Source organism: Natator depressus, chromosome 8, assembly GCF_965152275.1.
Source record: "Natator depressus isolate rNatDep1 chromosome 8, rNatDep2.hap1, whole genome shotgun sequence".
NCBI classification, from domain to species: Eukaryota; Metazoa; Chordata; order Testudines; family Cheloniidae; genus Natator; species Natator depressus.
Window position 1 is genome coordinate 485,656 of NC_134241.1, and position 25,386 is coordinate 511,041.

General features: G+C 45.7%; 1 protein-coding gene across 1 annotated transcript; it reads left to right on the forward strand.

Moving 5' to 3' along the window:
* The first annotated feature begins 803 nt into the window (after window positions 1-803).
* Window positions 804-23,539, forward strand: CDC23 (cell division cycle 23). The gene is made up of 16 exons (XM_074960099.1): window positions 804-953; window positions 1,224-1,296; window positions 7,279-7,416; window positions 7,680-7,722; window positions 8,620-8,725; window positions 11,001-11,133; window positions 16,898-17,075; window positions 17,165-17,262; window positions 17,540-17,621; window positions 18,196-18,349; window positions 18,556-18,675; window positions 18,979-19,054; window positions 19,522-19,583; window positions 20,036-20,114; window positions 20,212-20,331; window positions 21,241-23,539. The coding sequence occupies exons 1-16, from the start codon at window positions 817-819 to the stop codon at window positions 21,409-21,411; spliced, it is 1,770 nt and encodes a 589-aa protein (XP_074816200.1). The 5' UTR covers window positions 804-816; the 3' UTR covers window positions 21,412-23,539.
* Window positions 23,540-25,386: the final 1,847 nt, after the last annotated feature.

Sequence of the window (25,386 nt, forward strand, 5' to 3'; positions counted from 1 at the left end):
GGTAGCATGAGAGGACAGGGGAGAAATGGAGGTAATCAGGGAAGGGAGGTTGACAAAGAGAGACAGATATGAACACACAGGACAGATGGAGCAGTCAGAGACAGCAGAAGAAAAATGGTTGGAGAAGTGCCCTGTGCTGGGTTCCTCAAGCCCCCAAACAGCTCCTTGGGTGGGCTGTTCCATAGGAGTTATGTGGATGCAGGAATCACCTTGTGAGGGAGGCACCTGGGGGTTCACAATCACCCTGTCGGGGAGGGAACTGATGGGTGCAGGGTCACCCTGTGAAAGGGACACTGAGGGATGCAGAGGGTTCCAGGACCACCCTGTGGGGGAGCAATGAGAGGTGCAGGGTTACCCTGTAGGAAGGGCATGGGGTCACACTGTGGGCAGACACTCAGGGGTGCAAGGTCACCCTGTGGGGGGTGTCCAAGGTCACGCTGTAGGGAGTCCCTGAGGGGTGGAGGGTCACCCTGTGGGGGAGCAATGAGAGGTACAGGGACACCCAGTGGGAGGGGGCTCCGAGAGGTGCAGGGTCACGCTGTGGGGAGGAGGGGGGGGGCAATGACTCGCCAGACAAGCCCTAGCCCAGCCTAACCCCGACTCCCCACCGAGGGAGGGAGGCGCCCAAGGGGGTGCAATTTACCCCCTTCAGATCTCTCGCCCAAACCATTCCATTTCTCAGCCAATCAGCAGTCAGGAATCTGCGTCTCCCGCTTTGACTGGATGAGATGCGCGGGCTGCTGCCCAATAGAAATAACAGTTGTTAGTGCCGCTAAGCGCGTTGAGGATGTCGGGCTGTGATTGGTCGGAGAGAGTATGGGCAAGATGGCGGCTACTGCCGTTGTGCCCGGTTTGGGAAGCTGCGATTTCTCTGACTTGCGCGAGATCAAGAAGCAGCTTCTGAGCGTGGCGGAGCGGAGTCGCGAGCGTGGCCTGCAGCACAGCGGGAAATGGTGACGGGGGCGCGGGGCGCGCGGCACAGCGGGAACCGGGAGCCATGGGGATGGTGTTGGTGTGCGTCTGCCCCGCTGCCAATACCTCCTCCCCCGTGCTCGGGCATGCCAGGTGCCTGGGGTCCCTGCCGAGCCCTGCCCAGCTGCTGAGCCCAGCTGCTTCTGGGGTGGGGGGCCGTGGGGCCTGGCGCCGTGCCTGCGTGAGGGCTGGGGATGTGTGCGCGGTGCGCTCTGTGGGGTGCTAATGTGTTTGAGGTCTCTTGCTTTCAGGGCCTCTGAGCTGGCGTTTGCCCTGGATCCTCTGCCTCTGAGCGAGCTGCCTGCGGCTCCTGCGCTCACAGAGGTATGGATGCAAAGACGATGATACCAGCCAACAATGAGCAGAAGGGACTGTCTCTCTTGGGTGTCCTCCCCTTACACCCAAAATGTTTTGCCTTTAATATGGGGGGAGGGATAGCTCAGTGGTTTGAGCATTGGCCTGCTAAACCCTGGGTTGTGAGTTCAATCCTTGAGGGGGCCATTTAGGGATCTGGGGCAAAAATTGGGGATTGGTCCTGCTTTGAGCAGGGGGTTGGACTAGATGACCTCCTGAGGTCCCTTCCAACCGTGATATTCTATGATTCTCTGTGAATGGTCCTGTGTGAGGAGACCTCAAGGGCTAGTAGTGCTTCTTGCTATGCTCCATTTGACAGCAGCAACTCCATTTTTATTACCGATGCATTAGGACTGCTGTGTTGTTGCCCTTGCTGTATTACGACCAAGGCGGGAGACCATCTTATCGCACTCTTGTTCTTTGACCTAGTGACAATGTCATCCAAGATGGTACCTCAGCTATGTTTCTGAACTACAGTAAAACTCCGGACACAAGTTTAAAATTGTTGGTCTAGGGAATACGATTGAGGTCTTATCTGTGCTGTGGAATAGAATCATGTTATAACTAATTGAGGGCCGCTCCCTGTAGTGTAGAGGGCTTTGCATTGAGAGCCCTTTCTCAGATGGGTGTTAAACTTTCTAAAACAATTACTCTTTGAGCTCATATTTGGGAAAGTTTGTTCTCTGCCCAAAGGTGAATTTCTATTGGAAAATTAGCTTTCTCTTCAGCTCTTCTTTATATATATATAAAATATATGATATATATATATCTTTTTTTATATATATTTATATAGCTATATTTATATAGCTTTCTCTTCAGCTCTTCTTTATATATATATAAAATATATGATATATATATCAAATATATATGAGAGATGATGGTGTCTTTCACGTCAAGAACATTTCAGGTGTTTGTATTCGGCTAGCCAAAAACTCTTCAACATCAAGTTCAACCCGAGCCTTTTCGTAGTCTTTACTGAGGAATATATTTTGCCAAGGCTGTAAAATAAAATATGAATGGTTGGAACTAGCACAGTTAGTTGATATCCTTGATGATTTAAAGTCACACTAATGACAGTATCCAGATACATGTGGGAGATTTATTCTAATATGCAATCATTTGTGCTTTTTTCTTAGTTATTTTTAATCAGGAAAACTGTAAAAATGTGTATTAAAACAACATTATAGAAGTGCATTCCACAAAATCAGAAATTTCAAATTTGAGTCCCATAACTCGGTCTCCATTTATGTGTACTTAATTTCAATGTATACTGTTACCTTAAGAGTATGCTTTGGTACAGCGGTTCTCAAACTGTGGGTTGGGAACCCACAGTTTTAATGGGGTCGCCAGGGCTGGCGTTAGACTTGCTGGGGCCCGGGGCTGAAGCTGAAGCCCAAGATCAGTTCTGGATAGCTCGGCTCTGGTTACAGGCCCCCTTGGGCTTCAGCTTTGGCCGGCTTGCCCACGCGGGGCAGTGGGGCTCCGGCTTTGGCCCCCCACTTGGGAGGGCTCAGGCTTCAGTACCCCCTCCTGGGGTCATGTAGTAATGTTTGTTGTCAGAAGGGGGTCACAGTGCAATAAAGTTTGAGGACTGCTGCTTTAGTGTGTGTGTGTACACACACACAGAGTGGCTGAAAGTTGTTCTGGGAACCATAACGTAAATTCCCAGAATTTTATGTCTTTCTTTTGTAACAGTATATTAAGCCATACATCTAACAGTAGATTCATAGACTTCAAGGCCAGAAGGGACCATCATGATCATCTAGTCTGACCTCCTGCATGTTGCAGGCCATAGAGCCTCGCCCACCCACTTTTGTAATAGACCAATAACCTCTGGTTGAGTTAAACACTTCAGAGTTACAGAGAATCCACCATTTACTAGAGCTCAGACCTCTTAGTGACCCATGCCCCATGCTGCAGAGGAAGGTGAAAAAAACCCTAGGGTCTCTGCCAATCTGGCCTGAGCGAAAATTCCTTCCCATCCCCAAATATGACAGTCGACTGGACCCTGGGCATTCTGGCAAGACCCAACAGCTGGGAAAGAATTCTCTGTAGTAACAGAGATTCCTCCCCATCTAGTGTCCCGTTACTGTCCGTTGAAGATATTTGGTGCTATTAGTTGCAGAGCGGCTGCGTGCCATTGTAGGCAATTCACTATACCATCCCCTCCACAAACTTATCAAGCTCAGTCTTGAAGCCAGTTAGGTTTTTTGCCCCACTGCTCTCCTTGGAAGGCTGTTTCAGAACTTCACTCCTCTGATGGTAAACTTCATCTAATTTCAAGCCTAAACTTCTTGATAGCCAGTTTATATCCATTTGTTCTTGTGTCAACATTGATCCTTAATGTAACTCGTCTCCCTCCCTAGTATTTATCCCTCTGAGGTATTTATAGAGAGCAATCTTATCTCCCCATAGCCTTCTTTTGGTTAGGCTAATCAAGCCAAGCTCTACATAGATATTAAGATCAGAAAGGACCATTATGATCATCTAGTCTGATCTCCTGCACAATGCAGGCCACAGAATCTCACCCACCCACTCCTGCGATAAACCTCTCACCTATGTCTGAGCTTATTGAAGTCCTCAAATCATGGTTTAAAGACTTCAAGGAGCAGAGAATCCTGCAGCAAGTGACCTGTGCCCCATGCTACAGAGGAAGGCGAAAAACCTCCAGGGCCTCTTCCAATCTGCCCTGGAGGAAAATACCTTCCCCACCCCAAATACGGCGATCAGCTGAACCCTGAGCATATAGGCAAGATTCACCAGCTGGATACCCAGGAAAGAATTCTCTGTAGTAACTCAGATCCCACCCCATCTAACATCCCATCACAGGCCATTGGGCCTATTTACCGTGAATATTTAAAGATCAGTTAATTGCCAAAATCATGTTATCCCATCATACCATCTCCTCCATAAACTTATTGAGTTTAATCTTAAAGCCAGATAGGTCATTTGCCCCCACTGCTTCCCTTGGAAGGCTATTCCAAAACTTCACTCCTCTGATGGTTAGAAACCTTCATCTAATTTCAAGTCTAAACTTCCCGATGGCTAGTTTATATCCATTTGTGCTTGTGTCCAGATTGGTACTAAGCTTAAATAATTCCTCTCCCTCTCCAGTATTTATCCCTCTGATATATTTATAGAGAGCAATCATATCTCCCCTCAACCTTCTTTTGGTTAGGCTAAACAAGCCAAGCTCCTTGAGTCTCCTTTCATAAGACAGGTTTTCCATTCCTCGGATCATCCTAGTAGCCCTTCTCTGTACCTGTTCCAGTTTGAATTCATCCTTCTTAAACATGGGAGACCAGAACTGTACACAGTATTCCAGGTGAGGTCTCACCAGTGCCTTGTATAATGGTACTAAAACCTCCTTATCTCTACTGGAAATACCTCGCCTGATGCATCCCAAGACCTCATTAGCTTTTTTTCATAGCCATATCACATTGGCAGCTCATAGCTGTCCTGTGATCAACCAATACTCCAAGGTCCTTCTCCTCCTCTGTTGCTTCTAACTATTGCGCCCCCAGCTTATAACTAAAATTCTTGTTATTAATCCCTAAATGCATGACCTTACACTTCTCACTATTAAATTTCATCCTATTACTATTACTCCAGTTTACAATGTCATCCAGATCTTCCTGTATGATATCCCGGTCTCTATCTAAATTGGCAATACCTCCCAGCTTTGTATCATCTGCAAACTTTATTAGCACACTCCCACTTTTTGTGCCGAGGTCAGTAATAAAAAGATTGGTCCCAAAACTGATCCCTGAGGAACTCCACTAGTAACCTCCTTCCAGCCTGACAGTTCACCTTTCAGTATGACCCGCTGTAGTCTCCCTGTTAACCAGTTCCTTATCCACCTTTCAATTTTCATATTGATCCCCATCTTTTCCAATTTAACTAATAATTCCCCATGTGGCACCGTATCAAACGCCTTACTGAAATCGAGGTAAATTAGATCCACTGCGTTTCCTTTGTCTAAAAAAACTGTTACTTTCTCGAAGAAGGAGATCAGGTTGGTTTGGCACGATCTACCTTTTGTAAAACCATGTTGTATTTTGTCCCATTTACCATTGACCTCAATGTCCTTAACTACTTTCTCCTTCAAAATTTTTTCCAAGACCTTGCATACTACAGATGTCAAACTAACAGGCCTGTAGTTACCCGGATCACTTTTTTTTTCCTTTCTTAAAAATAGGAATTATGTTAGCAATTCTCCAGTCATATGGTACAACCCCTGAGTTTACAGATGCATTAAAAATTCTTGTTAATGGGCTTGCAATTTCATTTGTCAAATCCTTTAATATTCTTGGATGAAGATTATCTGGGCCCCCCGATTTAGTCCCATTAAGCTGTTCGAGTTTTGCTTCTACCTCTGAGTCTCCTTGCATAAAGTAAATTTTCTATTCCTCTGATCATCCTAGTAGCCCTTCGTTGTACCAGTTCCAGTTTGAATTCCTCTCTCTTAAATGTGGGAGACCAGAATTGCACATGGTATTACAGATGAGATCTCACCAATGCCTTGTATAATGGCACGAACAGTTCCCTGTCTCTCCTGGAAATACCTCAGCGGATGCATTCTAAGATTGCATTAGCCTTTTTCATGGCTGCATCATGTTGACTCATAGTAATCTGTGATCCACCAATACACCCAAGTCTCTCTACTCCTCTGTTGCTTCAAACTGATAAGTCCTCAGTTTACAGCAAAAATTCTTGTTTTTAGTCTCTAAGTGCACGACTTTGCACTATTAAATTTCATCTCATATCTACTACTCCATTTTTCAAGGTTGTCCAAATGCGAACAAAACCTGTTAACACAGCATTAATGCAGCAAAGTTAAAATCATAAAAACAAGAATGTAGTTATTGCTGTAACCTATCAGTGATGCATCTAGTACATTGTCCTGTTTTCTACAGGGATCAAAGGAAGCTATAATCTCTGTAAAGCTGTGGAATACCTGATTACAGGGGAAGTTTCTTCCTAATCCTACCTATCCCTGTCATATCTCTTCTCTGAATGGTTCTAATCTTAATTTCAGACATGGAAGTCTTCTGGTCTCTGTTAACTTTCCTAGCCTGTCTCTAGACCCCTTCTGTTTCTTTTGTATCTTTTTTTTAATATGGAGTGATCAGAACTGAACAGTTTTCCAAGTGAGGGCATACCACTGATTTATAAAATGACATAGTAAATCACATTATGCAGACTGAACGTGGAAATCATGGTTATTAATATTATTCACAACTTTTCCCACTCTTTTAAAAACCAAAATCAGTATAAGCCAAGAAGAAAAAATTCCTAATGTGAAACATGTAGACTATTGTTAACCAGCATTTTCAGTGGCTCAAGACCATTCTGCAAGAAACAAATTGTGTACAGGCCTCCACCATTTTGTAGGGAGAGTGGGGCAATAATTGGGCAATGATTAAAGATGTGCTTCTGCAAAAGATAATCTGGTTTCTGACTACACCAATTTAGTTTATAATTGATGCGTTATAAGGCTCTATGAAGGCAGTATAATGAAAGAGATTTTAGAGTTCTCTGGCTTTAAGTTTAAATTTGCAGTCTGAAATTCTCAGTTAAATTACTTGCTTTCCCCTGTCTCTCCCTTCCCCCACCTAAAGTTATACTCTGCATTCATTCGTGCTCGGCATTCAGCTAACTCATCTATTCTCGTGGTTGATCACTTAATATTTTATTTTCTGGAATTTCACTGTTTTGATACATTGTTTCAAACTAAGATTTAAATGTTTACATAAAAGAACTGGGTGGTTGGGATGAAATGAGGGGTTGGGGAGAATGTCTGAAAGTATTCAATTTTTATTTGGTGTGGCTGAGAGAATTAAATCTGACCTTCCAGAGCAGTGTTTTCCTTTTTTCCTTCCTAACCATTCGTCACCATGAGACGACTTCCAAGGAACTCAAAACTGATTTCATGAACTCTCTCCTCTTTAGGAGGATGCTCGTGATTTGGATGCTTACACATTAGCTAAGTCGTATTTCGATCTGAAGGAGTATGACAGGGCCGCTTACTTTCTGCGGGGATGCAAGAGCCAGAAGGCCTACTTCTTGTACATGTACTCCAGATACCTGGTAAGACAAGGAGGAAAGCTATCCTTCAATATTGAATTTGCCCCTTCTGTCTTCCCACAGAGTCTTGCGGGTTATAGTCTTCCACGTATTCTCTTCCCAGCAACAATCTAGAAAGCCAGGTTAATCCCTTGTTTCTTTGCTAAACCTAATGTAATTTTTTGTTGGTGCTGTTGGGAGCTCGACTCAGATGCTGTTAGCAGAATTATACTGCAATCTGTGGAATAATGTATTGTAAAACTAGGTTTTTTCTTCTCTTTTTACAGTCAGGAGAAAAGAAGAAAGATGATGAAACAGTGGATAGTCTGGGTAAGGATCTGCTTTTTTCACCTGGAACAGAGAGCCCAAGCTAATGAAAACAGAACTGCCAACATCTCTTTATGCAAACCATATTTGCTTTGTGTCCTGAGAGACTGTGGTTGGGCAGTGTAGCTCTGTCTGCTGGGCCTATGCATGGTCTCGTATTCCTAAAGGCATATGCCACAGATTCTCAATGGCTGACCCATTCCTAAAGAAAGTAGGTCATGCTTAAAGAATGGGGGGGTGGGTTGGATGTCTTTCTAAGAGATACGGTCTAGGAATTATTTTGGGGAAGTTTTACAACCTGTGCGGTAGAGGAGATCTGGCCTTAGCAGCGACCAGGCCTACACACCTGTGACTGAAAAGGGTTAGAGGTCACAATGGACAAGCAACTGCGATACTGTAGCAAAAAGAGCTAATGTGTTCCTTGGATGTATAAACGGGAGGGGATGTATAAACAGGGGGAGGTGACTTTTACCTCCTGTATACAGTACTGGTCAGATCAGTTCTGCAATACTATGTTCAATCCTGGTGTCAACATTTTAAAATCAGTTTAGTTTACCAAAAACATTGAGGTGACTTGATTAGTATATAAGTACCGTTATTTTTAACAGTGAAGGTGATTAACCATAGGAACAAACTACCAAAGGATGTGGTGGATTCTCTATTACTTGGATGTCTTTAAATCAAGACTGCATGTCTTTCTAAAAGATGCTTTGGTTCCACCAGAAGTTATGGACTTGATACAGCAATTACTAGGTGAAATTCTATGGCCTGTTATGCATGAGATTAGATTAGGTGATTGTAATGGTACTTTTCTGGTCTTCAAAAATCTGATTCTCTAAACTGGTGAAGCCACAAGCCAGTGAAGGATCCTGAAAGCCAGTTGTGTACTTCTTTTTGCAGGCCCCTTGGAGAAAGGACAGGTGAAGAATGAAGCACTAAGAGAGCTAAGGGTGGAGCTTAGCAAAAAACACAAAGCACAGGAGCTGGATGGTTTTGGCCTTTATCTGTAAGTGTCTGTCTGGGAGTTTTCATATGAACCCTTCCCTGAGGAGGTGCGATGGGGATGCAGTAACCTCTGGAGCACTCTGTTCTTCCTCTTCCCTTTTCCTAAGGGAGAAGTAGTATCTTTTTGGAGAATTAGCAAACATCTTGTTTAGTGGCTGGTAAGATTGCAGCAGGACATGCCCTATCCACATTAAAAGGAAAGACTAATGTATTCCTATCCATCATTGCCTAAGATTTTGCATTAGAGTGCAAGTTTGAAGTTGTGGTTCTTAATGCTTTTTGATATCTGGAGATGGAAGTGAGTGTCTTACTCTGTGTGTGGATGTGTTATTGACAGCATTGTATACTCCTTTCCATCTTCATATTGATAAGTCTTTCCCCTTAACTTATTTCCACTTTCTTAAGGTTTGGGGTCAATAGTATGTCCTGCTGCAAAAGTAAATGCCACTAAATTTAGGGCTTTTTTTGTCTGTTAATTTCTTAGCTGTGTGTATGTGGTGTTTTGTGTGGTATGGTTTTTTTTTTTTTATATATACAGCTTTGCTGTACCTCAGTTCATGGCTCTCTAGATTCAGGGAGAAGGGAAACTGCCCCTGCTGGGGAATATGGGGGAAACTGCACTACTTTGTACATTTTTATCCCTGTTTAAAAATTGCTGTAACAGGGTGGATTGATTTAAATTACAATTGAAATCACCAAATGGAAAGCCTTGATTTAAATTGATGATGTAAATTAATGCTTCCATTTGTACATCTCTTATTTTCTAAATAAGATGCATTCTCATTGGTTGATATAATCATTAAAACATGTAGGTTTACAACTAAATAGAGACTTTACACTAACTTTGGTATATCTCTTTGCTACCAGGGAAGGTATACTAAAACTATATACACTTAAGCAATTATATAGCTTAATATTTTCAGGTTCTTATTAATTAACTTTATGGTTTTTAATATGATAAAAAATGGTGAATGACACATTGCTTATTTACTAGATAATTAACTTTTTGCTCATGATTTGTGCCAAGCTGCATGAGGATAGTAACTGGACTTTAATTAAACACGCAAAATATAATGTAAAATATATTTTTATTAAACAAAGCAAGACCATAATACTGTGCATGACCTATTGTACCAAATTTATAAAGCTTGACCTCAAGTTAGATGGTTTTCCCCAAATTCTTCCTTTATTTAGAAAAACAGCCTTTAACTCAAAGATTTTTGAGGTTCATGGATTCAGCATATTTATTTTATTTAAATGTTTTAAGAGATTATAATAAATTAAGGCCTTAACATATTTTGTATTAAATTCAGATTTCATTTTTAAAACCTTGATTTTAAAAAGAATTTACTATAAATAAAATGAGAAAATATGATTTGAATAAAATTCCATTTTAATTTTTTTAAACAAGTCAATTTTTAACCATACAGTACTGTAAGTACAGCAAGAGTAACCCTCTATGTTAGTAATAAAGACATAACTTGTTGGCCGAAGGGAACCTCTGAAGGAGTGTGTGGAAACACTCTGTACCCTCTCATGAACTCCTGGAAGCAGGTGGGCCAGGAGCAGCTGTTAGTCTTGTTAGAGACCCCGGTTGTTGGGCCTGAAATGACCTTGCATAAGCTCTCTGCTAACTTATTTTTAAAAATGTGGTGTGTTCAGAAACTCTTCCCTGGGTTTTAGGTTGGGGTTTATGGCCTTATTCAATGATAAGGTTAGCTAATTGCATGAGAATTCAACCAGTTAGGAGGCATGGGATTTGAACTCCTGGCCTCCTATTTCACAGCTCTCTGCTAAAATTTTATGAAAGTTTCTATAGACAAACATTACCTATGTATAACTGGTATTAAAGGAATCAACACGGGAGAAGTAACCATGTGGCCAAAAGACAGGTTCCGGCATAAAATAGGTATTTTGCAAAATGGGGGACAAAGAAAAGTGAGATTTATCAAAAATTGCCAGAAGGGTGACTTTTTAATGCTTGTCTCTGTACCATTTTTCAAACCACTATGAAAAATTCAAATAGGGCTCAAAGTTTATGAGCTGTGGCTTGGTTTTTGCTATTTCAGTTTGATTTTTACAGAATAAAGAAGTAAGAGGCTCCTGTTAAACTGAACTCTAGTGCTTTTGCTGCACCATAAGGGGGAATTTGTCACTGGGGAATTTGATTTTTCCCTTCTTGTAGCCCTGTCACTTGTTTGAGGTTATGACTAGATGGGTACAGCTAATAGAGGTGGGTGATGCAAAGAGTTATACTGGTATCTTTCTCTGCTCAGGTATGGCGTTGTGCTGCGGAAGCTGGACCTGGTGAAAGAGGCCATTGATGTGTTTGTTGAAGCTGCCCATGTATTGCCTTTGCACTGGGGAGCCTGGCTGGAGCTCTGTAATCTGATCACAGACAAAGAGATGGTAAAATTTAGCTTTATTCCATCAACCATTGTCTTGTATCACAAAATTAATGTCCTGGAATTGGCATTGCACTTGGTTTTATTCTTAGTTCAGAAGCTCATCAGATTGTTTATCTTGTTGAAACCGCTGCTATGCCGCACCTATTTACTGCCATGTAGTCTGGAATGCTTTACTGCAGGCAGGATCTGGTACAGATTTTTCTTATCTTTGACTTTTCCATCTGAGTCCAACCCCCTATGTAAGTGAAGGCAGCACTTAGAAACAAAAGATAACAACAAATGCAAAAGTAGACAGCAGTCAATATAAATTAGAAGTTATTGAAGTGTAGAAAGTTGATAAGGGAAGCTAATAACTTCAGGGCAAAATCTCTGGCTATCATGGCCAAGGACATCAAGAAGTTTAAGTATATCAGGAATGAAAGAAATCCTAACACTGTCTAGGCCCATTACTAGATGCCAGTGGTAAAATTGTTAGTGAAAAGGCAGACGTGCTCAATACGTTTTCTGTTCTGTTGCTGGAAAAAAGCAGAATTATTTCATATTGCATGAGGATGAACTACTTTCCAGTCCATTAATGACTAAGGATGATGCTAAACAGCATCTGCCAGGGGTGAATATTTTTAAATCAGCAGGCCTGGATAACTTAGACTCAGGAGTCCTACAAAAAGTGTCTGAGGTGTTCTCTGGCCTGTTAATGTTAATTTTTGATAAATCTTGGCATAGGGGGAAGTTCCTGAAGACTGGAAGAATACTAATGTTGTGCCAATATTCAAAGAGTACCTGTCTGTCTGACTTGGATAGAAATAGGCCAGTTGGCCTGACAAAATAATGGAAAATCTGATTCAGTATGTTGATTGGCTTTTATTATTATGGAAAATCTCTTGTCAAACAAACCTGATTTCATTTTTTGAAGTGATGATAAATTTGGCTGATGAAGGTAACTGCATAGATGTAACTTATTGTTCACTCTTTGTATTGCTGCAGTGCCTTGGAGCCAGTGCTTAATTTGTCATGAAACAAGTTCCTGGGCTCAAGCAGTGATTTACTTCATAACTGATGTGGCAAGCCCAGAGGTACCAGGGCTATGAACTGTCAAGCCGAGGGGTGCTGGGGCTCAGCCCTGGCACAAATGAAGCACTGCTCAGAGCCCTAGTCATGGATCAGAACCCCATTGTGCTACATGCTCTACAAACAGAACAAAGAGGTGGTACCATACTTAGTTCTATAAGGTGTCTGACATTAGATCACATTCTGATTTAAAAAAAGAGCACCGTACAATTTCAGTAAAGCCCATCTCAACTGGATTAAGAACTGGCGAACTGACAGATCTCAAAAAGTAGCTGTCAAAGGGGAATCTTCATCAAATAGAGATGTTTCTGATGTGGTTTCACAGGGAATAGTATGAGGCCTGATACTATTCAACATTTTCATCAGTAATTTGGAAATCTGCAGATGACACAAAGATTGATGGAATGGTAAATAAGGAAAGGGCAGTCTTGTTTGTAGAGCAATCTGGATCTCTTGGTAAAATGAACCCATTCAAACAAAATGCATTTTAATAAAGTCAAATATAAGGTCCTATATCTAGCAACAATGAATGCAGGTTATTCCTATAGAATGGCGGACTGTATCCTGGACACCTCTGTTCTGAAAAGATTTTAAGCGTCATAGTGGACTGTGATGGGGGCCATGTTGTTAGGCCGGGGATGAGTGGAGTAACAACAGGATGTGATCGCTGGGTTCGAAGGCCCAGAGACGGGTTCCCTGGTTGTATCTCTGCTGCTGGGTCTGTTGCTCTTTCATTAACTTCCCATGAACAAATCCTCCGAGCCTCCTAAGGCGCTCCAGTAGTTGCAATAAATATGGAACTGACCCCATAAGCCGAGGCTCTTGTTCCTCCCAGGTCTCTTTGAGGAGGTCCAAGATCCTCCTGGGTTGCCTCCCATACAACAGTTCAAATAGGAAGAGCCCTGTGGATGCTTGGGGTGCCTCCAGCACTGTGAACAGCAAGGCGGGTAACAGTTCATCCCAGTGTCTTGGGTCATCCTCAGCGAATTTGCAGAGCATTGATTTCAGGGTCCTGTTAAACCTCTCGACAAGGCCATCCATTTGGGAGTGGTAGACAGAAGTCTTCAGGGCCTGGATGTTTAGTAGCTTGCACAGTTCCTCCATTTGTCGGGACAAAAAGTTGGCTCCCTGGTCAGTCGATATCTCTTTTGGTATCCCGACCTGGCCGAACATTTCCAAGAGTTCTTTTGCTCAGGAGGTCCCCATCAGCCATTCATGCTCCGCCTCCTCCAGCTTCTCTCCTCCCATGGGACGCTGTCAGGACCTTGTAAAGGATCAGGGAGTTCCTCCTTTCGTCCTTCCTCTTCTCTTTGGTTCTGGAGCTCCCTCGCTCGTGATCTTGGGTTCGTTTCCACTGGCAGCCGCTGCCCCCACTCTTGTATAACCTCCCCGAACCACCACCATTCATGACCTAGGACCACGGGATACACTAGCTTTTTGGCCAGGCCAACCTGGCAGGTCTCCTCGTGACAGCCCACCTCGGCTTTACCTTAGTGGTGGGGGTACGGCTGTACATCCCTGTGGATGCTCTGGAGGTATATAGAGGCCTCTGTCTGATCCAGTGACTTCATTAGATCGGCCCACACGAGTGTCTGGCTGCACCCTGAGTTGACAAGACCTGTTACTTGAGTGCCATTGACCCACACAGGGACTATCAATTTGGGTGAGTCTTTCTTCCAGGCCCGAGTGCCTGCTACCCAGACCTGGCCATAGTTGCAGCCCATAAAAGGGCAGTCATGTCTGAAGTGCCCCTCCTGGCCGCACTCATAACATCGATCCTTCAGTATCTCCATCGTGGAGTTCTGTGGTGCTCATCTGGGCCCACCAGATGGGGCCTCTTCCCCTTGGGGTCTCATGCTGGGGTTTGCTTAATTCCCAGGTGGGAGGTTACCCTCCATGGCCCAGGCCTACTCCGGGGTCCCACTTCTTTGAATTTGAGCTGTCTCTCATCTGTGTCCTCTTGTGGCCTCCAGGGCTCCCTGGTTTAGGAGATGGAAGTTGGGGGCCTTCTGCAGCTAAGTAATCCTCCATCAAGGACACCGCCTCTGCGAGAGTCGTCAGCTGATGTCGGTGTACTCACTTCTTCTCCCCAGGGAGGAAGATCTGTGTAAACTGCTCAAGGACGATGGCCTCTGCCGCTTGAGGCCCAGTCAACTTCTCGGGTTCCAAAGACCTCCAGCAATAATCCCAGAGCCGCTGAGCCATTGCCTGGGGTCGTGCTCCAAGGGGATATCTCTCCTGTTGAAACCCCTGACGGAACATTTCGGGGCTCACCCCTGTGTGGTCTAAGATGGCGGCCTTTACTTTGGCATAATTGAGAGCTTCTGTAGGGTCTAGACTCAGATAGGCAGTCTGTGCAGGTCCAGTTAACTGTGGGGCACTGGGGTAGCCCAGTGCTCTGGAGGCCAACGGGCCGCATTGGCAACCTGCTCAAATGTGACCAAGAAGGCCTCCGGGTCGTATCCGAGCCCCATCTTGGCCAGCCTCACTGGTAACCCAGTCAGAGTGCTCTCCGAACCCTGGCTCACCCCAGCAGGTCTGGGTGGTCCCCTTCGGTTACAGGAGTGCCTCCATTTGCCGAACTAAACGCTCTTCCTGAGATGGATGCTGTGCTGCTGGCTCCTTAATCAACTGCTGCTGTTGCTCTTAGTGCTGGGCCGTTTGTTCTTGTTGTTGGGTGGCCATTTGCTGTCGCAGCTGGGCTGCTTGTTGTTGTTGGGTAGCCTGCTGCTGCTGGCTTTCCAGTATCCATTTTAATATCTTGTCAGTATCCATAGTGGCTGTGGGGTTTTCTCACTCAGCTCTCCTCGTATTAGTCTTCTTAGCAGGACCCGACCGCTGCCCGCATTCTCCAGCATGTGTGATGGGGGGGCCCTGTTGTTGAGTTGGGCCACCCCTGTTGGCCCAGAGCGGGGTTTGTACATCCTGCCACCCAGTTGTCAGGATTCCCTGTTAGATCAGGTAACTGCAGTACAGTGGGCTCCGAATGCCTGGTGGGGCTGAGCAAACAGTCAGTAGCCCCCGAGTCTCTGGGCTGGGGTCGACAAGAACAGTTGGAGTTCTGGTCGTCTGGGTAGGATGGAACAATGGTCAGCCTGCAGCCCCCAGGCAGGGCTGGACAAACAATCTGTAGCCCCTAAGCTTCCTGGCTGGGGCAGACAGTAGCAATTGGGGGATCAGCCTCTGGGGCAGGGCAGAACAGCAATCCGTCTATAGCCCCTGGGTGGGTCAGAACAGACATTCTATGGTCCCTGAGTCCCGGGCTGGGACTGAGAGCAAACAGCAGCCACGCCTAGTGATCTGTGTGGTGTGTGGTAGGGGAACCCGGCCTCTCCCTCTCCACCAGGTTCCGACCCAAGGCCCTATAAAGCCAGGGACTTCCCCCGCTGAGGGTTTAGGTATCTGCTTCCACTGCATCCCCTGGGTCACTTCCTACCACAATTTGCATCCCAGGCATCTCCTCAGCTGGTGGCAGCTTGGCGTTCTTGTCAGTCTCTGCAGTCGGCGAGTTGCCCATAGCGTAGTCCGGGTCCACAGGCTCTGCTGCTTGGAGAGTCACGGACCCTTTGGAGAAGCCTGCAGTACACATCCTTCCTCCTCTGCAGCCAGCCCTGAGCTGGGCTGCCTCCTTTTATCTGGCTCTTCCACCTGGAGCATGCGCAGCAGGGCGCGGCCTCCTGGGCCCACAGTGATTGGTCCATCCCCCTTGGCCCAGTGCGGGGTTGGTACACCCCCTCACATGGACCAGCAACTGAACATCAGCTCCCAGGACAATGGTATGGCAAAAAGGGCTAATGTGATACTTGGCTGTGTAAACAAGGGAGTAGTGAGATGATTTTACCTCTGGATATGGCATTGCTGAGACTGATATGGGAATACTGTGTATGATTGATTGATTTTTTTTATTTTTTTTAGTGGCCATATTTTAAAAAGAGTATTGAAAAAATTGAGAGGTCCAGAGAGGAGCCACAAAAATGACATGAGGGCTGGAGAAAATGCCTAAGAGCGAGAGACTTAAAGAGCTCAATCTGGTAGATCAAGAGATGACTTGATTATCGTGTACAAATATCTTACTGGGGAGAGAATGCCAGGTGCTAAAAGGCCTTTTAATCTAGTGGAGATGGTCATAACAAGAAACAATCCTTGGAAGTTAGTCAGACAAATTCAAATTAGAAATAAGGCATACATTTTTAGCAGTGAGGATGATTTAAAAATAGGAACAAATTGCCAAGGAAGCTGCGGATTCTCCATCTCTTGAAATCTTCAGATCAATGGTGGATGTCTTTCTGGAAGATATGTTTTAGCCAAGTAAGTTATTGGGCTCAGCGCAGGAATAACTGGATGACATTTTTATGGCTTGTGTTTTATATAGGACGTTGGGCTAGGCTCCCTTCTGGCTTTAAAAAAAAACAAAAACCAAACTATTAATCTGTGGTCAAGATTGAATTCCTTTTATAAAATGTCTGATATTAAGTTGATAGAATCCTTTAGTTCACGCTTTTGTTTCTTGGTCTTTGCACTGCTGGGTGGAGTTACTGTCTAAGGAGAAGGCTTTGTTGCAGGAAGAGGGAAGTGTTGCCCTTTGTCCTCTAAAGATCCAGCCACTGGGCGAAGAGAGAGCTGATGGTTTTCCCTTTTCTGCAGGAGGCATTGAGGTGATGTGGATTGTCCTCTGAGTGTGTGTTTTTGTTTGCCAGCTGAAGTGCCTGTCCTTGCCAGACACCTGGATGAAGGAGTTCTTCCTGGCGCACATTTACACAGAGCTGCAGCTGATAGAAGAGGCTCTGCAGAAGTACCAGAGTCTCATTGATGCAGGATTCTCCAAGAGCACCTACATCATTTCCCAGATCGCAGTTGCCTACCACAATATCAGAGGTCAGTGAACTCAGCTAAGGGGAGTGCTTCCTGCTACAAACTGCATCAATCAGCAGCACTCACTGATGTTTGCCTTCCTCTGTCTGCAGATATAGACAAAGCTCTCTCTATCTTCAATGAACTAAGGAAACAAGACCCATACAGGATAGAAAACATGGACACCTTCTCCAACCTGCTGTATGTCCGGGTGAGCACCCATTCCTTTCACCCACAATCCTCTGCAGTAAATTACACCAGCTCACACAGCAAGCATTTTATGGCTTTTTAGCAGAATACCTGAGTTAAGTCTGTCCAATCATATGAATGCTAACAAGTCTCTCTGGACATAAACTTGCATCTGTCTTCTTTCTCCTTCTTCCCCATGGACTGGTATGCTAGCTGTGTATTTCTAATCTCCCTACCACCTCTTCCCTCTGAAGTGGTGTCACACTTGTCCCCACAGCAATCTCCTTCTTTTCTACCAGAGCATGAAGCCTGAGCTGAGCTACCTGGCTCACAATCTGTGTGAGATTGACAAGTATCGTGTGGAGACCTGCTGTGTGATAGGTGAGAGGCAGCTCTTCTACTAGTTTGCCACCCAGGCTTCAGGGAGTGGCAAGGCGGCTTATTGATCCCTCTCCACAGGAATTGTTAGCAGGTCTGTTGAGGCTAGGCTGGCTGAAGCAGCTCTCAGTCACGGTAAAACAGTAGATGAAATGATATAGCAGCAAAAGAACTCAATGCAGTGTTGGCAGTGCACAGAGGTGGTGATGCAGGCCTTTGGTAGGGCGTATTGGTGGTGGGTTCTCTATGCAGCTCTGAGATACTGGAATACTGTTGTTTGGTTCTGGGGACTTAGTACCCAAATAGATAAGTGGAATTTATTAGTTTGTAGGATAGTTTTCCAGGGTAAGGGGTGGGAGCTTCATTGGTTTGCACAAATGAAATAGATTGGACAAGAGCATTGGAGACCAAACTGAGGTCAGACTGGGGCTTGGAGTTATGCAATGAACTGGATCTGACTTAATAGGTTTGTCCCTTCTCTAACTTATACGAAAAAATAATAGATGCCGCAGCTTGTATGTTTCCTAATCCCCTGCTGCTTTTTCCTGTTCACCTTATTCCTCTGACCTTCCTCTAGGAAATTACTATAGTCTACGCTCTCAGCATGAAAAAGCAGCACTCTATTTCCAGAGAGCCTTGAAACTGAATCCTCGGTATCTTGGAGCCTGGACCCTCATGGGACATGAGTACATGGAAATGAAGAACACATCTGCAGCTATCCAGGCTTATAGGTGTGTGTGCAGGAACTATGCAAGGCAGAGAATGGCCTCTGGGTGTGCATGAAGTAGTGACTGATTTGGGTGGAAGGGGAGGAGTATCTTTTGTGGCCTTTTAGGAGCTCTTTTGTTGGTCCATATTCCTAACCCTGTGAACTCTGACTTGCTTTGGATCCCGCCTGTTTCGGAACACTTACACCACTTTCTCTTTCCTTTGGCAGACATGCAATAGAGGTGAACAAGAGGGACTACAGAGCCTGGTATGGACTGGGGCAAACCTATGAGATCCTCAAGATGCCATTTTACTGTCTGTATTACTACCGACGGGCCCACCAGCTGAGGTAAAGCTGGGAACGCAGCTATAACTGTTGGCAGTTCAGAATGAACGCTATAAGCTGAGGTGCAGGAGGTATCAATTACTTAGTGTATGCAGTCTCATTGAAGTGATTACATTCTGTAGAGATTCTATTCAGTCTCTTTAGAGGCATCAATAAAGGTTTAGTACTCCATGTATCATCAGGGTATAGAAGAGTGTGGTTAGGTAGTGTATTTAGGGCTGGATTTCAGTGGTAGGGTCCATCATTCAGTTAGCTTGAGACAATACCACGTTCTGAGGTAGCTTGACTGTCTGTTATTTCTCACAGGCCCAATGATTCCCGTATGCTGGTTGCTCTGGGAGAGTGTTATGAGAAACTCAATCAGCTGGTGGAAGCCAAAAAGGTAACTGAGGGCTCAGATGTGCTGTGGGGCAGGCTGGGCATCCAGGTGGCTGCCAAGGAAGCAGACAAAGGCACAAGTCTTGTTAGTACTTCAGATTGTCCCGAGCTGTCTTCCTCTGAACACCTAAGAAGTAATGGATGTGGGATAGTGCTCAGAATGGCTATTTAGTCCTCTTCAGTCCTGACCTTGATCCCAGGGTGGGAGTGGGGAGCTGTGTGCAGTCTGGGCCTAATCTTAGCAGGTTCCTGTTTATAATTGTGACTTCAGGGGAAGTTCTTCACTAACCAGCTGCTGTGAGCAGTTGGTGAATTTGTCTGCTGCGGCCTTCCAGAAAACCAGCCCTCTTCATGCGTCTCTGCTTGAGGGCATTGCAGTGACTGGGTCTGTATATGATCAGCTTGAACCCACTGCAGGCTAGAGAAGACATTTTGCTGAGGTGCTTGTGTGACCTTTTCCCTCCTTGGCAGTGTTATTGGAGAGCTTATGCTGTGGGAGATGTGGAGAAAATGGCATTGGTGAAACTAGCCAAGTGAGTATGGCTCAGCATTTATTCTCAGTGTTCTTTGAAAAGCGCTTTGAGATCTGTAGGGCTAGGTATTATTTAGATGTGCTATTCGTGGTATCCCTAGGTCTATGGAAAGTGCAATTCCTATCCTAATGTCCTGCCCTAGCTCTGAAAAAGAGCCTCTGTTTGCATGTGTCGTCGGCTGAAGAACCTAGAAATCCATAATAACATTGGCAGGCAATATTAGTAACTAGTTGCTATCCTCGTGGGTGGTCTGTTACCCTGTCCCTCAGGCATAGGGTGTTGTCTGTCTGCTTCTAGGGGACTGGGCCTGGCGGCAGCTAGTAAAGCACAGTCCAGAACTTGCTCTTATTTGGGAGAGGCCCTTTCTAAAGGCCTGTCCAGGACAGACAGAAATTCTTGCTTTTGGGTCTCTTCCATGCTATGTTTTTGACCCCTTTTCTCTCCTTTCCCAGGCTGCATGAACAGCTGAATGAATCAGAACAGGCTGCTCAGTGCTACATCAAATACATCCAGGATATCTATTCCTGTGGGGTGAGTCAATGGTAGGGGGACAGGAAGGAGAAGTGAGGGAGAATGATGTAGAACTACCTTCCATACCAGCTGTTGCTGTTTCTTTACTGTGCTGTAGGAGATAGTGGAGCACCTGGAGGTGAGCACTGCCTTCCGCTACCTAGCCCAATATTACTTCAAGTGTAAACTCTGGGATGAAGCCTCTGCCTGTGCTCAGAAATGCTGTGCATTCAATGATGTGAGTAGCCACTGTCCCTTTCTTACGGGGGATTCTTACCTTGATCTCTTCTGGGAGTCAGAGCAGTACTTCTGTTGAAGGAGCATGGGCTGCATCCACCTGGAGTGGACGATCTTCAGCTATGTGAGAAGACCCCCAGTGCTGCTGCTCACCTATTTCCTGCTGTTGCTTCTTAGTAACTAGTTGAAGATCTGGGGCTAAGGGTTGCACTGGCTTGGCATTCAGTAGTACAAAAATAACTTAAAACTTGTAGTGGTCAGCAGGGTTTCCTGCTAGAGATCTGCAATCTTTCTGCAGGAACTAATGGACTTACTGTACAGTGTGCTCCTGGAATCCCCTGTGTTTCTTCCACACTGACAGTGCAAAGAATACAGAAGTACTTGGTATCCTGGCATGTGTGGAATCTGAGATTCTCTCAGGCCCTAGTTGGGTGCTCTGGATTTCCATGTCAACCCAGGAGGGGATGTTGTGGCCATCATCAGCATAAAACTTGCCCCTTCTCCCAAGCAAAGCTGTCTAGAACTTGAGAAGAGAAGACCAGAGCCCGAGTCCCTTAAAGTCTTTGCTATTGCCAGTCTATTTTGTGGAAGGTGCCTAGACGTTATGGTGAGGTGGCAGTATAGACACGTAAGATAATCAGGTGTGCAAAGCAAGTAACCTACATATCAAAGGACTGGGAAGAGGATATTCGGGGGGGGGGGGTTGTTTTATCTTAAACCTTGCTGTTAATAGCTGTAAAACCAACATCTTTACTAGTGATATTGTATCTTGCAATCCCAGTGAGAGCCAAACTAGTAGTGTTGCGTGATTGTTCACTTTTTTGCTGAATTTGACTTAGAAGCTTCTTTGCCCCAACCTACATTTAAGTATGGAATTGACCTACTAATGCAGTATTCTGACTCCCTTCAGACAAGAGAAGAAGGGAAGGCCCTGCTGAGACAGATTTTACAACTACGCAACCAAGGGGAAACCTCCTCTACAGAGATCTCTGCTCCCTTCTTCCTCCCTGCATCGCTGTCATCCAACAACACTCCCACACGGAGAGTATCCCCACTCAACCTGTCTTCAGTTACACCATGAATTGTGCTGATACTTCTCTGGGCCACCCTAGGGCAAGTGGGGACTTGAACCCATCTTCCAGAAACAACCACCTCACTCCTGTGAAGCTTTGGTCTGGTACTGCCTTCTGTTGAAGGCAGAAATCCTGAGAACCCATAGCTGAAGCTAGCTGTTGTGTCAATGCAGGCAAAGATCATTGTGGAACCAATGTGAAGTGCCTATGCTGAGATGTCAGAAACCACTATGCTTCTCACTGTCACGCTCCAAGTGTGTGAGAAGCAGCTGCTCCCTAGATGAGGGGGTTTTGTCTGCCTGAGCTGAAACATGTTTAAACTTGTTGTCTCTGCTCTGTTACCCCTGAACTTCTTTCAAGGGCCTCACAGTGGGACTGCTACTGCCTACTGCAAGAATTTGTCCCCTGCTGGCTTCTCTGTGGACTTTTTTCTGCAGCTGCACCTAAGCAAGCACAGTAAGAGGGACATTTCAGCTTCACTGCTGCCGTGAAAGGGAAACAGCATTTGGGGATTGAGAGGTGTCCATCTTAAGTGGCCTCCCCAGTAACTGGTTGCTGTTAGGTCTGTGGCTCAGATAAATGTCTTGGCTTTGCTGGTGAGTGACAAAGCAGCTAGTGGGAATGACCTCATTAAATGTCGGTGGGCATGTTACTGTCCCTGGGTATTGTCATGGCATGAATTTCCTTCCCATTATAACAAACGCAATTGAACTAAATACAGAAAAGATCCAATATTCCATAAGTTCATTAAGGGGAAGGGAGGGGGAAAGGTGGCTAGTAGCTACCTCGCTCCGATTTGAGTAGCCCTGTTCAGTGTCCTGTGTGGCAGTCAGAGTCCTTCAAACTAATGCAGCATCTTGTTTGGACTTGAACTGCCTGGGACAGAAGTGGTTTAGACGGGCCTGGAACAGTGTCAATTTGATCACTGACCTGCCGTCTGACTTCAGCCAAGTCACTCAGTTGCTGTTCAGTTTCATTCTCTAAACTGAGTATATGGAGCTATTTCTACAGGTGCTTGGTTTGCTCAATGGTTGGAGTTTCTATGCACATCCCAGAAGATAGAGGTTTGAGAAGGGCAGAGTATCTTCACTTACATCCTATCTTGGCACTCTGTTGGACAGAGCCTGGGGAAGATTGTTAGAAGAGAAACAAACCTGTTTTTATGTGAGCCTCTTGCTCATGGTCTGGAGCTGTAAAGAACAGTTGCCCTACAGTAACTTTGGTTCTTCTGCACATTGTCCATGCAGATCCCACTCTTGGTGCACATGTGCCCCATGCTCATGAGAACAGTTTTTTTGGCTAGCAGTGTCTGTTGGGGTTGTTCTCTGCATGAGCTTGTGCCCCTCCAATCTAAGGGCATTGAGGGCGGAACTGCTCCAACTGCCTCAGTTCCTTCATCATTATGGAATCTCAGAGGAGTAGGACTTTGAAATAGTGGGGAAGGAGGGCAGGCTCTAGAAGCCGAGTGGACAACACATCATGAACCACAGTTACTGTAGGATAAGGAATTGTTCTTCTTTGGGTGGTTGTCCACACAGATTCTACACTTGGTGACCACTTAGGGGTGGGTCTGAGGACTCAGAGTCCTACTTGAATAGAGATTGCAGGATAGCCCTTCCAAAATGAGCATCCAGTCTGTAGGAAGGAACAGTCAATGGTAAATATGTAGCTCATCTCCACATTGCTGCTCTGTATATTGCTGCTTGGTCCCTAGTCTGTAGTCTCCGCTACAGACTAGGGACCGAATGGCTAGGCAGCAGTTCTGCGGAAAAGGATCTAGGGGTGACAGTGGACGAGAAGCTGGATATGAGTCAACAGTGTGCCCTTGTTGCCAAGAAGGCCAATGGCATTTTGGGATGTATAAGTAGGGGCATAGAGAGCAGATCGAGGGACGTGATCGTTCCCCTCTATTCGACATTGGTGAGGCCTCATCTGGAGTACTGTGTCCAGTTTTGGGCCCCACACTACAAGAAGGATGTGGATAAATTGGAGAGAGTCCAGCGAAGGGCAACAAAAATGATTAGGGGTCTGGAACACATGACTTATGAGGAGAGGCTGAGGGAACTGGGATTGTTTAGTCTGCAGAAGAGAAGAATGAGGGGGGATTTGATAGCTGCTTTCAACTACATGAGAGGTGGTTCCAAAGAGGATGGTTCTAGACTATTCTCAGTGGTAGAAGAGGACAGGACAAGGAGTAATGGTCTCAAGTTGCAGTGGGGGAGGTTTAGGTTGGATATTAGGAAAAACTTTTTCACTAGGAGGGTGGTGAAACACTGGAATGCGTTACCTAGGGAGGTGGTAGAATCTCCTTCCTTGGAAGTTTTTAAGGTCAGGCTTGATAAAGCCCTGGCTGGGATGATTTGATTGGGGATTGGTCCTGCTTTGAGCAGGGGGTTGGACTAGATGACCTCCCAAGGTCCCTTCCAACCCTGATATTCTATGATATTGTCAGTAATGGAAGTATTCACCAAGCAGGCAGCAAAGGCTGCTTGAGCCCTAAAGCAGGGGTGGGCAAACTATGGCCCGCAGGCCAGATCCAGCCTGCGAGCTGTTTTAAGCTGGCCTGTGAGTTGCACCACGTGGCTTGGCCCCGCTCCGGCCGGGGCGCTGGGTCAGGGGCCGCAGCAGCTCAGCCCCACTCTGGCCAGGGCGCAGGGCTGCAAAATGCAGCTCCCGGAAGCCGTGGCATGGCCCCCTCCGGCTCCTACAGGCTCCAATGGGAGCTGCAGGGGCGGTGCCTGTGGATGGGGCAGCGTGCAGAGTTGCCTGGCTGCGCCTCCACGTAGGAGCCGGAGAAGGGACATGCCACTGCTTCCGGGAGCCACTTGAGGTAAGCGTTGCTCAGAGCCTCTCCCCATGCCCCAACTCCCTGCCCTAGCCCTGATCCCTCTCCTGCCCTGCAAACCCCTCAGTGCTAGCACAGAGCACCCTCCTACACCCCAAACTCATCTCCAGCCCCATCCCAGACCCTGCACTCCTTCTCGCACCCCAACCCCAATTTTATGAACATTCATGGCCTGCCATGCAATTTCTATTCCCCGATGTGGCCCTCCGGCCAAAAAGTTTGCCCACTCCTGCCCTAGAGGAATGTGTTCTAAAATGGCTAGGGCACCTTTCATAGCTAAATCATAACGTGTTCTTATGCAACCAGATGCTCTTTTTGGATAACCTGTGACAACATAGAATGATATAGGTTGCCCTGGGCATGTTATGAATGATCTTCTGTCTAGACAGAATGCTTTCACTGTATTGAATGTGTGAAACTTCATTTCACCTGGGATAGTGAGGTTTAGGAAAGCAAACAGGAGGTGAATGGGCTGGTTTATCTGGAACTCTGAAATAACCTTCAACAGGAACTTTGGGTGAGGTCTAAGAGTAACTCTGTCCTTTTGAAACGCCATATCAGGGGGATCTGGCATAAGGGCCTGAATCTCCCCTACCCTCCTAACTGATGTCCTTGTAGTGCATCACTGTGGAACCTAAAACTGGGGCTTAGGCACCTAACTTCTTTTGTGCATCCAGGCCTAAGAGTTTGCACTGACACATAGTAAAGGGAGTAAGCTCAGAAGCGGGGACCCATCAACCCTCTTGGTACTAAGATCCCAGAAAGGATCATGGGGCCTCAAACTGGGGGGGAAAACATGCGAGAGTTAGTCAGGAATTTTCCCACTGTAGGGAGGGGAAAATGTAGTGTGGCCCTGGGTAGGAGGGTGACTTGCCTAATACTGCTGCTAGGTGGATTCTTATTAAAGCTAATGGAAATTCCCAATTGCTTCAGGATTACCAACTAGTGGAGTAGTGATGCGTGTGTTGCTGTCAGGGGAGAAAGCTGGTGCTGAAATGCCAGATAGCAAACATTTCATGTAGTTCTGCCAGTCCTTCTGGTTGAAGGTTTCCTGCTCTGGAGTAGAATGTTCTGAATGTTAGCCCAATAGCATCATTTGGTGAACACCATCTCACTGCCGCGTATAAAGATTCTTCAA